At 40.6% G+C, this 18,895-nt stretch overlaps 1 protein-coding gene across 1 annotated transcript in view; it reads right to left on the bottom strand.

Moving 5' to 3' along the window:
* Positions 1–18,895, bottom strand: part of b3gat2 (beta-1,3-glucuronyltransferase 2 (glucuronosyltransferase S)) — a 58,886-nt gene that overhangs the window by 23,762 nt on the left and 16,229 nt on the right. The window contains exon 2 of the mRNA XM_020654323.3: positions 8,936–9,080. Coding sequence (XP_020509979.1) covers positions 8,936–9,080 — 145 coding nt within the window. The remainder of the gene's footprint in view (positions 1–8,935; positions 9,081–18,895) is intronic.

Below are 18,895 nucleotides of genomic sequence, written 5' to 3'. Positions count from 1 at the left end.
TTTGTAATCCCGGCGCTACTAACCAATTACATATCAGCAGGTTTCAGTGTTTGCAGGAAAAAGTTTGTATTGAAACCAAAAGCTGGTGGCACCTAATGCATGCTAATGACACACTGATTCCCAATGAACAATGATTTATTCCTCTCTATAAACAGATATCAGCGTTTAAGAGCAGTTAACTATATAACAAACATAGATAAAACATTTTTACTTGAGCAACAAATCATCATGACGCTGAGTAGTGAAAGCTAATCAGTGTTTACATTCCCCACTCACCTGACACGCATCATAAAATATCCAATCAGCAAATATTTTAAAAGTTCTTTTCTTCTCCTCTTGAAGACAGACCAAAGCTTGACTTTTGACCTTTTGCAAATCTGCATCATGATGTTTTTTTCAGCAAGAAGAAGATCCGTTAATAACAAGGCAACGAAAAGAAAATGTGTTTCTTTTTCATGCTAATCCTGTTGAAGTGTGGCAGAGTGAAGCCCACATGTAACTGTTAACTATTGTTGACCTGAGATTTAAGAAAGCTGATGAATTAACACCTCTTAGGAGGATGTAATTTACAGAGGAATGACGGCATTAACGTATCAGTCATAAAAGCAACACGGACAAGAGAGTTTTGGCTGGAAGTTCTTTATGCTAACAGCTGGCTACACTGGAATTACAGAAAAATTGGCATCTGTTCCCAGAGGTATACAACATCTATCTGACAATGATATCAGCCTAAACTAGAACACCTTCGAAGTCGGATCAGATGTGGTTCAGGTTCAGTATAATATGCACCTGAAGACAGAGCAGTCTGCCTGCTGATCTTGCACTTACTAAAACAGTGTGTTCTTTGAAAAGTTGAACTTCAGACTTTCATTTTTCTCAAGCATTTTGTTATTGAACATATCGTACAATATTGTAGATTGCCTATTCGTAAACACTTCATATTGATTTTGATTCGCTGCTTTACATTTTTAATTTGAATTGAACTCAACGGGTGTTGGGTCTTTCTTCTATCAGGTTTAGTAATGGATACTCTGATGTTGCAGGCTAATCACAGAGATAAATGCCACTCAGGTGGCACTCATAGATATGAGAGCAATTACAAGATAGACATCTTCTTACCTGCAGCCCGTCTCTGTGATATGGAGAACACAGCTTATCTGAGCCATGTTTGCCCACAGGGCTATTGTCCAGACTGTGCGTCGATTATTTTTCCACTTTATCCTGACCCACTCCAGCCGACCTACACGACTGTACATATCTTTGGGATTCTATTCTTTACTATTGTTGGAGAAAATCCTGCATCTAAAGCAAGTGGAATAAGAAATAGTGTTGCTTGGAGTGAACTGTTTGGAGCTGCATGGAAATATTGTTCTCTCTCCATAAAGTGTGAGCTCATTGCCGGTCTGCCTGTCTGCTACAACTTACAATGCTAAGATTTTAACTATCATCTATTTTAGGCTGACGTCAAATTTCTAGAAATGTTAATGTCGTTGACATTTTGGAAGTCCTATAGGCAGGAGATAAGTATCACCTGGGGACCGCTGTTAATTTGTAATAGGACGTCAGTGTTTTTTTAAATCAAGTGTGACTTTACCAAGTCTGTAATTTGGAAAGTAAGAGCAAATAACCGACCATACTGAGCAAACACAGAGGTCCTCTGATAATAGTAATCCAGTTAGAATTGGCATCTCAGTAATCTGGGGTGGTAAATTGTTTTGCTCTGTGGTTGTCTGCCCTTTAATGTGGCCGAGACTCAAAAGGTAAAAAAGGTTTTGACAACATTTTGGGTGCAGATTCAGCCGGCTCATCTCGCTACACAGAATGGAGACCCATGAAGAGAGCAAATGAAAATCCATCAAATGTTGAAAAGTGATTAGATGGATGCTTTGCAGAATGAGTTAAGGATTTCTATCTGTCAAAAAATGTGTACCAAAAATTCATATTAGATAAATTAATCATGTTCAAATCATGTTGCCCTTTATAACTGCATCATCTAAAAGGGTGAAATATTTTAGTCATCTAATCCATCAGAGAGATGAGTTGAACCAAAGCCAGAAGCAGCTCAGCTCTCAGCCCTCCAACCAAAGTAGAGTGCAGTGAGACAGTGAGTTTCAATCTGAAATAGCTTGAAAACTAAAACCAATAACAGAACAATGACTGATAGTAAACAGTAATTACATCTGGAAGAATTAGATCGAATGCACGATCTGCTTTATTGATTTGTCTTTTGGTAGTTAAACCTGAAACTCTGGAGCCTGAGGGGATCATGTGATGACTGTTGTCCTCTTGTTTTACATACAAGCATGCAATCGATTTTTAGTATTGTTCCTGGCTTTGTTTATTTGTCTCCTCTTCCCGTCTCTGTTCTATCCCACCGCTTTCTGATTCTTTTTTTAATTTGGAGGCAGGCTGATTATAACACACTTGGCAACCACAACCATGTGACATTACAATCTGAGGTCAACCGTAAATGAACTGCTTGGGTAACCTTTCTTTACATAACCCTTCCACATTCCCAAATAACTTCAGTAAAGTCGTTCTCCTGATCTTCTAAACATAAATACACACACAGAAAAATATCTGACAGACATGCTTCTCTTGTGATTCCAAAAAAAGACAACTGAAGGAGAAAGGTGTCACAGTACCAACCACACAGTTTGATTGACAGGTCAGCACAGGGACTTGCAGAGCAGGAAACACTATTACAGCAAAGAATTCCCACCAATGGAGACCAAACCAAGCAGAAAAAGACATTTGATGGTCACTACTGTGCCCATCAGATAGCTTCAAAAACAGTCCTGGATTCTCTCAGAATACAGCTCATACAGTGTATTCAGCTGACATGTGGCATGTGCATCTGGTGAACCTGGGTGGTGATTCCATGAATATCTCTCTCATTTTGGAAAGATGGATGGATAAATGGATGGATAGATTTTCCATCAATTTTGGGACCATCATTAGCCAGTGTTTACTTGTGTTCACTATTCTTAAAATGAATTGAGAGAAAACAACTGACTCAAGAGCTCTGAATGAGTTGCAGTCTATCATTGCTGGATCATGAATAGAGGGGTGCTGTCATCCCCTGCTCTCTCCTCCCAACAGTTCCTGTCTCTCTTCAGCTGTCCTATGCAATAAAGGCAAAAGGAAGAGATGTTGCTGTTGTGACTGGTTGTAGGTTAGTATGCCTTCATTACTGGCTTGTAGAGATGTAACACAAGTTCTGTGCAACTCAGTGAAGGACTTACTGTCAATGTATGTTGAAGTCTGTATGTTTGTTGTAGTCAGTGTGTAAGCTCTTGTCTTCCAAATAACAACGTCATGATAGTAGCTCAGATCTGAGTCGTATGTCTCCATGATTGGAGCGTATCTGGCTTTTCAAAGAGTTGAATGTTTTTTGCTTATGAAGTGTGTGTGTGTGTGTGTGTGTGTGTGTGTGTGTGTGTGTGTGTGTGTGTGTGTGTGTGTGTGCGCGCGCACATGACTGGTCGTTTGTATTTTACTCTATTCACGCCATCACCTACCCAGGGACAACAGATGGGAATTAGCTAGTTAGTTAGCTAAATCTGGTACAAAGCATCTCTTCTCTTCTGAGACTAATGTTTTTTTTGTACACTGTCCCTGATAAAAATAAACTAATAAACTGAACATAAACTAAACTAAGGTCATGAACTAGTTTTTCTGCATGTTAGTCGGGTAGGAACTCTGAACTTTTCATTTTTCTCATAATTGAAAGAAACCTACTTTTATCTTCATTAAGATCATTTCAGTAGGTTTAGGGTACTACAGGCTCATAGCTTCTTATTTAATGGTTGAGATGGTTCGATTAGTCTTTTGCCCCTATGGTATGTTTGTCATGATACCAGCATTTTAAACTTTGATATGATACTAGTAATTATCAAACCACATTGATATCTGTTTTTGATACTACAGCAACAAAAGGTAGAAGTCTTTGGCTACCAATATTGGGAAGTACAACTTCGACAGTGTTATCACTCACAATCCAGTTAAATGGACCTGTGAATTTGAACCGACTACAGCTGCTGTCTCTCGTTCTCTGGCGGTAGCTTAGCATCAAAAAATATGACTGAATATCTGAATTTTGTTCAAAAATGTCCATACTTTTCGATAATATTAAACGCATTGAGATTGTATCACTTTAAAACAGCTGATGGACGGACGGTCAATCAAGCTTGCAAATTTTTAATTATATCAACAATCTTTCTGAAGAATCACAGACACCACCTTAAATTCACACATTACAAAAAGTAACAAATATTTAGTGAATGTGTTTTTCTTCTGCCTCAGATGGACTGTTGGCACGGTGCTTGAGTGCAGGAGGATGTGAACACTGTCTCTCTGCTCCTCTCATCTCCCCATCTCAGGAGCCGGGTACAAACACTGGGGGGTTACTGCGGGTTAAACACTTTCATGGCCCACCCTCAGTGAACACTCCCAAGACACAAGTACCACTTCAACCAAAAGGCTCAGGAATCTTTGTGTCGGTGTGTAGAAGTGTGCATGCACCGTTTATATGTTTGCTTTAGCTGCACAAATTAACTCAATTGTTGTGTTTTTGTGAAGATGCAGCTCTTATTTTGCTTTTGGAACATTTCGTGTGTACATCTGTGTGTGTCCTTGAACACGTACGCATGTCCACTCACATCAGTTTGAGTGCTGGCAGGTGTGTGCCTGCGTGTCTCTCAGATATGTAAAGTAATTGTGTGTGTATTTGTGTGTGTGTTTGTGTGTGTGTGTGTGTGTGTGTGTGTGAGTGTGAGAGAGAGAGAGAAAGAGAGAAAGAGAGAGAGCGAGAGAGAGAGAGAGTATACCGTAATCAGGGATGCACACACACACACACACGCACACACAAACACACACACACAGAGGTGAATTGTACTCCACACCGTCATTGTCCAGGCTGCATTGTGCCTGCATAAATGAGGCAGAGCGGTAGATGGGAGGCTAACAATGCAGTTTTGTATAACACAACAGCATGAGGACATGCACTGGCACCCACTCAGAGCTCTGCAGACACACTATTGTAAACCTCATGAATAATAATTTATGAATGAACAAAGTTTGAGGCCGTCCACTCGGCATAGTCATTGTTTTCTTGTAGTAATAAAAGTGAAAAAAAAAAATGCTTCGTAATACAACAGCCCATGCAGCAGTAAATCTTAACACTGACAGCGTAATTATGGAGTGCAGCATAAAAGTAAGGCTGGTAATTAGAGTGTGTGTGTGTGTGTGTGTGTGTGTGTGTGTGTGTGTGTGTGTGTGTGTGTGTGTGTGTGTGTGTGTGTCTGTGTGTGTGTGCGTGTGTGTGTATGTGTGTGTGTGTGTGTGTGTGTGTCTCTGTGTGTGTGTGTGTCTGTGTCTGTGTGAGAGTGAGATCAGGTGGAAAGAGATGGTTGGGAGAAGGATGGAGTGATGATATCTTAGTCGTGTTGGTGCAGGAAAGGTGAAGGAGAGGAAACGGGATGCTCACTCTTGTTATCATGACTTAATTAACACTAATCCCAGGGGCAGACCTGTGTGTGTGTGAGAGTGTGTGTGTGTGAGTGTTAGAGAGAGTGCCCTTGGCTGTGTCCGCACATGTGTTTTGACTCATTAGCATGCAATCATAATTTTTTAGCTCAAGTAAAACACTTGTACATTTCTTAATATTCATTTACATAAACTGTCTCAAGCAGAGAGTGTGAACACAGAGTGCGCGCGCGCGCGCGTGTGTGTGTGTGTGTGTGTGTGTGTGTGTGTGTGTGTGTGTGTGTGTGTGTGTGTGTGTGTGTGTGTGTGTGTGCGCGGATGAGTGTGTGTGTGTGTGTGCACACACAGGGGTAATGAGCAGTGACTGACAAGATGTTATTTGGTTAATGTGATCAATTATTTTCTATCCAATCAGAGGGAACCTTTCTGTTGAACTCTCCTCTGATTGGACTACACTGAAGTTGTGGATGGAGTTGTTCATGGATTATTGGGGATGTGTGAGCGTAGGTGATGGAAGTAAAGGGGGTGCTGAGGGTGTTGCAGCACAATCAAAACTATGAGCTTGTAAACAAATTAAAACTTGTGTATTTCACAGACAAGCGTGATGAATGTTTGCTCAGTTGACTTTATCAATCTGCAACTTGGTAATACTCAGTGTAGAGGGATACAACTCGCAGCAGGTCTCAGCTTTTCTTGTGTTTTGCGCTCCATGTTTTGGAGAGTTTTTTTTTAAACATAATACAAATAATCAAAGACGTCTGATCATCTTGTCAGGCATAGCTGCATAAATGGATGTCATAATTCTCTTCCCTGCCGCAAATGCAAAAAAGCGCTGTCCGTTTGAAAAGAACACATCATCGTTTACACCCAGTGGGAGGCTGCATCGTCCTCCCAGTTTAGGGGGCGGTCCTTAATGCTGCCCAGGACGCATGAGTGTTTACACTACCAAACCAAGGTGGATAAATGTGAGCCAGATCACACAAATATGTGGCCTGAGCTGCCTGATCTCACTCAAAACACATTTCTCTAGGAACTTACAGATCAGAAAAATAAGACGATACATCCATGCATTTTTCACAAGACCAAGAAAATATCTCGCTAACACTGAAAAACTTTTGCAAAAACTTTTAATAAAAGACTTTGAAGTAAGAAAAAATGCCTGACAAGATCAAACCTTCCAGTCCATAACTCTTCAAACATGCGAGCTTCAGTGTTGAAATTCTCATAAATATTTATGCTGTTTCTTAGTGACAACTGCCTCTACACTTTATTTGTTCATTACTTGTTTATTGTCTTTTTAGTTAGAGATACGACAGTGGATAGTGATAGACTTGCAGGAAAAGAGACAACAGGTGGGATTCTAACCCGGGCCGTCCACTTGGAGGACTTCAGCCTCTGTACGAGCACTTAAAACTAGTCTACCGTCACCCTCACACTAGGTTTATTTAGGGGAGCTGCTGTAATGACAGGACGGTAAGAAAACATTAAATAACACAATCACAAGTTGCAACAATTATGATTACATTTTTAAATGGGGATTAATTTGTAAAATAAAACCTTTATTAGCTTTAAAGGTAAATGTTATAAACTGAAAACTTTAAGAGGGCTGGACAGACTTGTTTTACTTCACACAGAAGCTAAGGGAGCCTTTCTGACACTAAACAGATAAGCAGCTGAGATTCTCGAGGCCTCAGACTTTCATTTTGAAACCACTGGGTTCCTTCAGTTCTGATCAAATCTAATCTGTTATTTTTCAGAACAGTTTTATTCCACAAGACTCGGCAGTCCTTCTTTGTGGTTTATCTCACAAATAAACAATCAGGCCAGGTAGCACACGAGCTGCCGCGCGGAGGAGTAACTGTGGGAATATTAAATTGGAAAGATCAGATCTCATTTTACGGTAAATTAGTCCATGAAAAACAGAATCTCCGTAGAAAAGCTGTCACAACTCTGCTAGTGAACACAAAGCTGAAGAAACAATGCAGACAGACAGACAGAAAGAAAGAAAGCAGGGTAATGCTTTCTGTTTGTTCTCTCTGATGAAAGGCAGCAGGCCAAAGCAGTCGAGCTGACTCTAACTGTTCTGTGATCAATGAACTGATCGTTAAAGTTGTTCTGTGTTTCAAAAGGGTTCAGGACTTAAAGAGGGAACAATTTCCATCTCAGTATAGATCAGAGAAGAGGCTGTGAGCTTTCTACAAACCTTTTATTTTTATTTTTATTTAATTTCACTGATTGTTTGACCTCAAGGTGTGACTTCCTGATCCTGCTCATTAAAAATATGTTTTTAAACAACCTTTTTTTTTTTTTTACTGTATTCATTAAGTCTTGCAGTAAAATAAGCAAATAAGTGGACTTAATTGATTGGATCAATCAAAATAACACATTTTCCCATCATGGAGAACTCACTCCCAGTTTAGACCAGCTATGCAACATCAGCTACCAGGCTGTCCCGCCCTGGCTCCCCAGTGAGACCACTTTTCTCTCAGTTGCGCAACAGTCAGCGAGCTTTTATTCGACTCACGTTGACGCCCCTGTCGTCCTACAGGCAAACCAGGATTGGAAATCAAAAACTGTGACTGAGCGGGTCTGTGGACAGTGAGAAGACTAACAAGCCATGCTCCCTCAGTTTTTTCTTCCCCATGTGTCAATCTGACTTCATCTGCTCTTAAATGGGACTTTCAGCAGACCCGTTTTTGTAGCATTATTGCAACCTGTTGTTGTCACTACTTGATTCTAAATAATACGTGTGTACACTGTCTGCTGTCAGCAGCACATGGTAAATGGTAAATGGATTTAAGCTTTTGTAACACTTTCCTAGTCTTGTGACTACTCAGAGCGCTTTTACATCACATGTCACACCTACACATTCACACACTGATGGTAGAGACTTCTGTGTAAAGTGACCATCAGAAGTAATTTATCACAACGGGAGCAATTGGGAGATTGAACCCTTGCCCTTCCGGTTGAGAAACGACAACTCTACCAACTGAGCTTTTCTGTTTTGTAAATACAAATTGTTGCTTGTTGCAAAGCGTTCTCTTCTCCTGTGGGTTTATCCACAACGTCATCAGAAACTAGTCAGCATTGATCAGCTTTTATCAGGACTGTTGACTTGAACAAATCTGAAGCCATGCAACCCCTACTGTAGACCTGCAAAAGTGTAACCATTTAATGAGACTCAACTCACAAAAAAATCTAATCATAGATGTATCTCTCATTGAATATGTTAAGATTTCTGAAGAAAAGTTACAGTTATACACTGTCCCTTGTTAGCCGGGACCAGCTTCATCCCCCTGAGACCCTCTAAGGATCAGGGTTATAGCTGATGGACAAATGGATGAATAGATGAATAGATGGATGGATGTATACATTCAAAAGAAATCTGGCCTCTTCTTTTTTTTTAACACAGAGTAACACCGGGTCGTTTACTGAAGTTGTCTCTTACCTGCCATGTCGGTGGCAAAAGGTCGGTCTGGTCTCCAGCCGGTGTACCAGCCCACAACTTTACCCCCGGACACCAGGGGGCGCTCATACGATCTGCCTCCTACAAATCCAACAGGCCAAATAGACACGCCTCGAGTACTTCGCATCTGGAAAGAATGACAGAGGAGAAGGGTTAGATTAAATAAAGTATTTAGTATGTAACTGATTTAACTTATTGTGATATTCAAACAAATTTCAAGGGTCAAGGTGTTCTCAGAAGCAACACAACAAGGAATATTTTCCATGCTGTGTGATTGTATACAAAGTCAATTCAAAGGCAGGAATAAAAGGAAAATTTTAAACCAAAGTTGAGCTTCAGGAAGATATTTGACTGAGCTGTGTGCACAAAGCCTTTCAGCTTTGATAATGTCCTGATGTCCTGGCATTGCATCAGATATAGTCGATACAGCCTTCATTCAAAAACAGGCACTTTAATGGTTGTTTTTCTTGACTTGCAGGTGAACCAAGGAAACAGCAAAAATGAGACTTTTTGCATATTTGTTCCCTGATGCATCCTTTAGAGCCTTTTGAATTACATAAAACCTGTGTATTTTGGGTTCATTCTGTGGTATTTAGCCAGACTTGAGTAGAACTATAGCATTTTAGTTGATGTAGTCGATTTCATGTGGGTAATATAAACTGAAAAGTTGGTTCACATTTGGTCTGATATAAGCCTTAAAGATATTGCATGGACTCAAATAAGAAAGCTGAATACACACAAAAAGCCGTAGTGTGATATGACATGTTGAAGACTTTTTCGTGAAGGTTTCAGTTGTAATATATCAGATTACTGTCTCCTATCTTATTACCTGAAAATGAAATCATAGATCATCGACAGATGTTCTACATTCTCCTCAGATTAAAAGTGTGTTTGGCTGAAGTATCAACGGTTGTGCCATCTTTTTCACCAAATCAAGTTTAAGTCTTTTTGTGTATCGCCATTCCAGTTCCTTTAAAACAGCGCAGACATGAGGGCAAGCTGCACTCTGAGTTACTGTAAACAAGTAAAAAAAATTTAAGCCTTTTTCACATATGCACTCCTGAAAATGTCAAGAGAATTTCAGGAGGACTGCCCCTGAAATAATCCTGATCCTGTTGTTCACACATGCACCTCACAGCGAGTGGGACTATCCCTGTTGGACTAGAGGGGGACGGTCAAACCAAGGGAGTCTGTGACACAATAATAAGAATATTTGTCTGTATATCAATGCTATGTGTGGTAAGAAACAGAATATCAACAAAAGAGTGGAGAAGAACATACTGGAGAACAACATGCAGCAGTTTAATTACATGCTCTGAGATCGTATCAGTGTCATGAATACAACTTATGGTTGTGCACCGATTGCAGGGAACACACATCATCACCCCCTCCTACTTGCTCGAGGTGAATTCTCCTGATAATATCCTGCTGTGTTCTCACATCGGCTCACTCAGACTTTCTGCAGAAAAAGTCCTACAGGGCTCTGGCAGGAGAAACTCTCCATAAGGTGCAACTGGAAAACTTCACCCCAAAAACTTCAAGAGTTCTTCGGGAGTTTTGTGCAAGTGAAAGTGATAATGATTCTTAAATGCATTCTTCACGTGTCAGTTTCTATCAATGATTAGAGATCTTCAATTTCATCTGTAATGTGTCTGAAACAGCTTGCACGGACTCTGTGGCTTACTGAATACAGAACTAAATGAAACTGTGCCGCACAGAGCTGCCTTCCATTTTCACAGTGAATGAATTTGCTCACAGCCAGAAGCAGTGCGACAAGAAATGAGACGGAGAGAGACACTCAGATAAAAGACAGATAAGAGAGAGAGAGAGAGAGAGAGAGAGGACTGTGTGAGGATGGCTCTGTTGTGTTGCAGTATGAGACAACTGTATCTTGTCTCCGTGTGTGTTCATGTGTGTGTGTGTGTGTGTGTGAGAGATTCTATTTTTCCTGCCGTGGCCACCCTGAAGCCCGTTCATTCAGACTCCTCATCGCTCAGCCAAACAGCCTGCAGCCAGTCGCTCGTGACAAAACAACAGAACAAAACCAAATCAGTAAGCAGCGCTGCATTACTGAGCCCAGACTTCACACCAAGTCCCCGGCTTTCAAAGCCACAGGAAACAAAGTGTATGTAAAGCATATTATATGGAGAGGATTCACAGTCCTGTGGCAAACTTCACAGAGTGGGAGACCTGGCTGTGAGGAAAAGAAAGTATTCAAGTACGTCTCTTTGTCCATAGAAAAATCAAATTACTGGAAAGAGTATGTCCACATTTCTTCATTGGTAGGTAATTTAAGAGACATTTGGCACCTTTGTGATGTCTTCCTGGCTTGGAATTGTAAGAAAAAAACAATTGACAGCCCAGTAACTCTTAGTAATACTCCAGTCAGGTGCAGAAAAGACTCATGTTGATGTGTTAGTGTCATGATATCTGTCAATCTGCTATTAACGTCTCAATTAAAGGACGTCTGCCTCAATCAGAGTGCATCCTGAGCCACACGTGCAATCACAGCTGCTAACTATAGACTACAGTTGTAAACAAAGACAGTTTATGTATGCATGCAGCTCGGAATCACTGCTTTGAGAACATGCACACCAAGTAGATGTTTTAACTACAGTAATAGGAAAATGTAAGAGAGTGACCAGACCTAAAAGACAGAAGATCAGCTAAGAATAAAAGGGAAGGAGTTCTGGAAACAAGGTTTTAATTAAACCTGAATCCAGGAAGTGAAGGAAGCCTCGGAGAAGGCCTCAAACCTTCATAAAGTTCCAGCTTGGGGTGACTCCACTGGTTGAGAAGACAGGAAGTGTCTAAGTCAAGATTTTCTTAGTAAATATTATGGTCCAAATCAAAAGTTTCACATCTTGTCCATTACAGTATGATGTTCATTTTGAAAATGATCGGTCTTTTGATTGCCATGCTGATGCCGAAGAATCCTAAATAACCACATGTTTGGCTTTTGGTTGTTCTGGCTCTTATTGCACTCTAGTTTTGATGTAATTCTCTCAGCATTAAAAGTGGAAGCAGATTAAACAGGTAGCCTGCAAACAGCTCTGTCAAAGGTTCAAAAATACACTTGATCAGTCCAAACCAAGCTCACTAGACATGATGATCAACGTTTTAGGGGGCGCATGTGCAGAGGCTGTAGTCTTCGTCGCAGCAGCCGTGGGTTCCAGTCGACCTCTGTCCTTTGCTGCATGACGTCCCACACACTCTCTCCTCCAAACGTTTCCTGTCTCTCTTCAGCTGTCCTATCCAGCAAAAAATAACTTTTTAGGGAAAAAGAAGAAGCAAATGCTGCATTTGCTACACTGCAGATAAACTCCCCTGTTCTTCTTGTAAATTCAGGATACAACTTCCTCAGCTGTTAGGATCAGATGTAAAAGCTTTCATGACTCTACTGGACCACTGCTGTGCTTATGCAATGAGACGACAACAGGAAAACAGACATTTACATCAAACTTTTGCGGATAATAACTTGAATTTATCTTATAATAAATTACAGGATTGTGCCGTGATTTCATCTTTGGGTCCTGCAGAATAAAGAGAAGGGAATGGCTTAAAAGACTTAGCATCTGACCTGATGGTAAGCATCTCTTCTTTTCCTTCACCACTTCCTTTCCTTTTATTATCTATTTTCCTCCAAACCCCTGACGCGGCCCCTGAGTGCTAGCAGCTTTGAAGCCCCTTCTCTGTTAATACTGGGGCCCCTTGAGTTTGCCTGTCTGACACTTAAACCCCTTCCCTCCCCCCTGCTTCTTTCCGCTGCTGCCCCCTTTTCTCTCTCAGGTCATTTTTCAAAGACTCCTCGCCTTTAAACAAACAGATTAAAAGAGACTGAAAGAAAGAGGAAGAAAGACACGCTGACTCTGCATGTTGGTCGTTTGCAAATCTTTCCTGGAGAATAATCGTTATTTTGGCTCAGGAGTTAAGTCCTAGTTTGATTGTAAATGATCCTCCAGTTTGATTGCTGCTCAGTGGGCTTCAGTTTCACTCTTTCATCGAGAGAGTTAGAATGGATACAGCGTGTTACAACGTAAAGAAACCAACTAATGTCTTTTTTCTGCAAACCCTTCCTTTAACAAACAGGATAAACACCAGTGAACGTTTAATGAGCTGAATAAATACACGTAAGCACCTTCATCTTTGTTTCCTTTAGCTGTTTGGTGTTTGCAGAGGTTTCTTTTACAAGAGAAATTCAAACAATTTTCTAGCACTATAAAAGGCAACATTTTACACATAAATATAGCACAACTCAAGTATATCTTCTGTAAATGTCTCTCTGAGTCATGATCTCATTTTAGGTCCTGTTCACAAATCCAGCAGTCATACGGAGTGGCATCAGTATTCATTCATAGCAGTGGTCACCTGGTGAAGGGACAACAGACCCTCAGAGCTTATACAGTACTGTGCAGCCACACAGGCAGTCTACCCTCTATACGCCCCCTGAAGCCCAGCGTACACTGTACCATTGTATAAAAGTTGTGGTGGAATGTCAGCTCTAACTGTACAACTGAATCGTTTACGACGCATGTTCAAAGCTCACAATCTATGTGCTCAGACCTGATTACCGAGCACAACCTTAGAGCCCACCCTGTACGAGTTAAATCAGGACGGAGCATTTACAATTGTAAATAGAAGACGACCGAAAACCAAGGTTAAAATCAGATTTATGTGTATTTCAGATGTCTCAAATGCACGACTCAGATTCACACACTGGCAAAAATGCTCTAACTCTTTTTCTCATAAACACACACACACACATACACACACACACACACATTCACAGTATCACCAATAAACACATGTCTAACAAATATGCCCCGTCTGCTGGAGGTCCGCAGATAATTCCTGCCGATGTTTCTTTCATGACAGAAGGGTGAAGTTTGCAAAACAATTTACATTTCACTGTTTTTTTTCTTTGTTTGTTTGTTTGTTTGTTTGTTAACATTAATGTGGTGTGCAGGGCAGAGTGTTGACATTCAGTGTAATATTTTAGAATAGAATAGAATAGAATAGAATTACTTTATTGATCCCAAACTGGGAAATTGTGGGGAAAATTTTGGGGAAATTTTGGTCCTGCCTCGTGTTTTATAATTTTTTATGTACGGTAGTTCAGAGTAAAATGGGATCATTTTAAAGCTGCAGTACTATATTGCTGTATTTTCTGTATGGCAACACTGCATGGTTTACTATGATGTGTGCTCTCTGTCCATGGTGCTGAAATATGCACTCCAATGCTGAAGGAGATTTTCAGTGCTCTGTCTCAGTCAGAGATCCGGGTTCAAGTCGATGTCTGACTAAAGGAACATGTCAATGATTGATTGCAAAGCCAAATTATAATGACATATGTCTCTAACAAATGCCTGCTGAGCTTCTCCATTAAATGACTGAGATGGAAGTTGTTGGCCGGCTGCTTCATCTGATCACTTTACTGCTGACACTCTGTTGTCTTTATAGCTCTCAGTTATCCATTATAACTGGACTGTGGCCAGACTACATAGTTATCTGTCTATAAAGAGAGTCTGTCTATGAAGGGTTGGGGGGGAGGGGGGGCACAGTGTCAATGGACACTCAGAACCTCTCCGGTCGTCCTCATAACACTTTCTGAGGATGAAATCACTCTAAAATGACAAGTTAACATATGAGGACTGCATTTGACGGACAGTGATGATCAGAGAGTGTCCACTTTCAAGCTGCAAGGTTCAAAGTTCAAGGTTGTCTTTGTTATCCCTGTGAGAGGGCAATTTGTTAAGCAGTCAGTGGTAAACACATACATACATATACATCCAGCCAACAATCAGCATACAAGTTAAAGCCCAATGGACAATAAATACATTAGATAAAATCAGATGACAAAGAGACACAATAAGTCGTTTAAAAAGGCGATGGCATCAGGGACAAATGAATTACTTAGTTCCATGTCCTGCAAGCCGCCAGGCTGAATCTGCAGCCGGACGAACTAAAGCAACTTTAACTCCTTGGACACAGATCAGCCAGGATTTACTGGGCCTACTTCAAAGTCTTTACTTTATACAGGTGTGTTAGGTCAGAGAGTGACAAACTTGCAATTTTGCCACACTAATAATACTCTGCATTCTGTTATGATTCTTAATGCTGACTGACCCATACCATGTTGCCATGTGGAAAGTTAAAACCACTTCAATAAGACAAGAAAAAAAAACATCTTCATAAAAGTGTTGTCTACGTTAACATCCAAAAGCTTCCTGAGAAAGTTTCTCTGCTGATGGGCTTTTTTACAAACAGCATCTGTTTGAAGTTCAAAGGTCAGTTAATCGTGGATGATGGTACCTGGGTAATTATACTGATGTACAGCCTCAACAACCTGGTTATTTATGTTCAATCTTTTAACAGCATTATATTTTAGGATGATAGAAAAATCAATGACACCAGCCTCATGTAGAGTTTGGATTTGACAGATGTTTTATTTAGGTCCTGGTGCAGCTACACAGATGTTGTCTCCGTTTTTCAGTGTCGTCGCAGGTCGTCGTTTCAACAACAGCTCAATGTCAAAGTGTTTGCAGGGAGCCTCACAGAGCTGCAGGGTGACAGTGTTTCAGCAGATGGTACATTATTCTGCTCGGTGGCGAATGCTTCAGCACATGCTGGTTCTCATGCCACCATCTGCACATTAGTGTTGCTGCAGGAAAAGTTTGTGAAAACACAAACTTATTGCTCCCACATTTAGGTTGGATACAGAACATGATGTGCTCTTCCGATGCCCTGTTGGCAGGAGCAATGAAAGTAGAAACAAACAAGTGACAGGAGCAGAGACAAGGAAAAAAACATCTGCTCTTTATATTTAGCTTGCTTTCTCACGCTGCCATAATCTGATTCACTGGAGGGATACCCCAATTTTTCGGCTAAGAATTAAACCTTTTTAAAGAATAAAACTTTGTTTATTTTACAAAAGGATATAATACACTTTTCTTTCCTTTTTAAAATATTTTTTGTGTGGCGGTTTTGTTTTTGTTGGATAGGACAGCTAAAGAGAGACAGGAAATGCTGGGAGAAGAGAGTGGGAGACAACATGGATGGGATTCAAACCCACGACCACTGTGACGAGGACTATAGTGTCTGTACATGGTGTGCGTGACACAACCGCTAGGCTATCAGTGCCCCATGATATAATACCCTTTATTGTCCCCTTGCAGATATTTGTCTTGAAATCAAAGTGCTCCCAAACATCATGGAGTCCAGGCCACAAGCAAGGCAGCACCATAGGAACCTTTAGGTGGGCAGCACACTGGTTTGCAGCTGAACCTTTCCTCTTGTAATTAAAATGTGCCTGCTTTAATTTATAAATGCTGTACATTAAATCAAGGCTTATATTTTCCCTTTTTCTGACAAACGTTGGCTTTGTAACCTTAAGCAGACTCCATTTATAAAATCCCACCTTCTGTTTGAACCATAAAAGCTTTCCTGTTCTGACCAGAGGTCAGATCTGTTCTCTACATTTAGTCTGATCTTTCAGTCTTGCATGCTCTGTTGGACTGTAATGATATTCAGAGTTAAAGCTCAGATACAGACCTTCATCTAGAGTCCAGTGTTGTTCATTTTAAACCTTCTGCCTGTCCTATTAGCATGCTGAAAGATTACAGAGACTAGACTGAAGTTTTGGGAGCTTAAGAAGACTATTGGCTTCCTGATTATTGCAGGAGTTTAGTTTGTGAACAGGAGGAGCATTTTCCTTTTTTTATAAAAAAAAAAAAGGGACACAGGTCAAAGAGGGTTTGTTAAGTTTATCGCTGATGACAATTTAGAAAAGCTTTTTCGCCATATCTTACTGACTGGTGTTTGGATATCTTCTTTCAGAGATCCTAGGTGAAGACTAATCATCAGTGGTTATTATGTCTGATTAAGACATCAAGAACTGCATTTCTCAATTTTTCTCAAAGGTCACATATTGTGCAAAATACACTTTACCAGATTTTTCTTTTTCTTTTTTTTTTTCAAAGATTTATTTTGTGGCTTTTTGTGCCTTTATTGTGGAGATATGACAGTGGATAGAGTCGGAAATCAGGAAGAGATAGTGGGGAACTGCATGCAGGAAAGGAACCGCAGGACGGACTTGAACCTGAGCCGTCCACCTGGAGGACCACATCCACTGTACATGGGGCGCGTGCACTAACCACTACAACACTAGCACCCCTTTAACATGTTGCACCATACTAATATGTGTCTCTAGTCTGTCTACACACTCATCAATGATGAGAAAAGTCCACCCTCTCTGTCTTCTGCCTGCTCCACTTTTCAGAAAATGTGTGCTCAAACAGGCCGTTTGGAGATTTTCCCTTCATGACATCACAAAGGGCAGTAACCCCTCCCCCAGGTGGGTGACACTTCCACAGCTAGGTGTTTGTTCTGCCCTCTGAGTCTGCCTTCTCACTGTAAACAATAGGACATGGAGCAAGAAAGCTCATTACTTGATAGAACTACTTTGACTTTTAAAATCGACTATAGGTCATGTATGATTTGAATCCTGCCCTCTAAAAATTTGCTGCTCTGAGCAGGAATCTGTGATAAATTTGACTAGTGTTGGGACTGCATCTGTGTTTTAATGATGCTAACCAGTGAGCTGGTTCCACTGTTTCTCAGACTCTCTCTTTACAGCTGATTCACGAGTAAACCAGGAGTCTATTTCTTATTGATTGATTTTACTATCATCTTCTTTTTTTACCGCTAACAAAAACCAATCTCACACACTCCCTGCAATTTCAACTGAGTTATTCCCACTTCAAGCTCTCGTTGTAAGAAGATTTGATAACTCTATGTGATAATAAAGTGTTATTTTGTTAGAGTCCTATTTCAGGGTTTACAGAATTTAATCTAAGGAGTAGAAGAAGAAAATCAACACAAGTTCAAATCTAATCCTCCGCAGAGAAAGGCGACTATTCTGGGAAATGTGTGTGTGCCTCTATGTTTATATTTCACTGGAAGTTAAGAAAAAAATCCATATTTGCAAAGAAACGTACAAATAATTGTTAGAGCAGAAAGGAAAGCCAACACCTTATCCTTTTAGTCGGGGATGCAGCTCGATGAAAAATCAATACATCAGAGAACAGACCACAAAACTTGTCGAAAGAAAAAAGGAGGACACAAATAAAATATCAGAGAAAGTTTAAAAACAAACGTCGTTCATGAAAGAGTGTAAACACAACTATCTGCCAGAATTGTGTTCCCACCGAGTAAGATCAAGGTTTTAGAAAAGCTACGAGTCGTTCCTACAGACCACAAAGATCCAGTTTATATCTGAGGAAACAAACAAGCCTCTCAGAAAGCCACAAACCGCATCTCTGCCCACCAATGATCAGGTTTGTCATCAGGAACAAACTGTGCAGCTCCTTCACACAAACTCAACTGTGGAAGAAGAAACAGCAAAGGTTGCTGCGAGGGCACAAAGAGGGATTTTCAGGAGAGACTTTTATTGTTTCCAAGTCCTGAAGTTGCACAGCTTCACAGGAGTACATCTCTCCTTGGGGTTGTGAAAACTCAACAAACTCCACACAATCACTCTTCTCTTCTCTGTCTGTGTTGCAGCTACACATTTAATATCTGAAGGAGAAAACCCAGAGCTCTAATGTCAGACTCGGTAGCCTAACTGGGGTACTAGTGTGAAGTGTGAAGTGTACACACACATGCATGATTAGCATTTACTTGCCCTTTCTACCTCCACTTATCTAATCTACTTCAACGACTAACATTAATGCACCAAACAGGAGTTATGTTCCTGTGTATTACTTTTCTTATTAACTTAAGAAAGTACCACAACAGATTAGCAACATATCAATCCTCTTCCCCTAAAGCAGCAATCAAGTTGGAATTTAGTTTGGTGCACTTTGGCGCCCACCAAAGGTCTCCGCTTGCAACTGCACTGTTGTAAAACATGCAGGGCTGTTGTGCCTCCCCATCACAGACAGC

This window comes from Labrus bergylta, chromosome 10 (genome assembly GCF_963930695.1).
Source record: "Labrus bergylta chromosome 10, fLabBer1.1, whole genome shotgun sequence".
Classification (NCBI taxonomy): Eukaryota; Metazoa; Chordata; class Actinopteri; order Labriformes; family Labridae; genus Labrus; species Labrus bergylta.
This window is presented reverse-complemented; position numbering and strand designations above follow the sequence as displayed.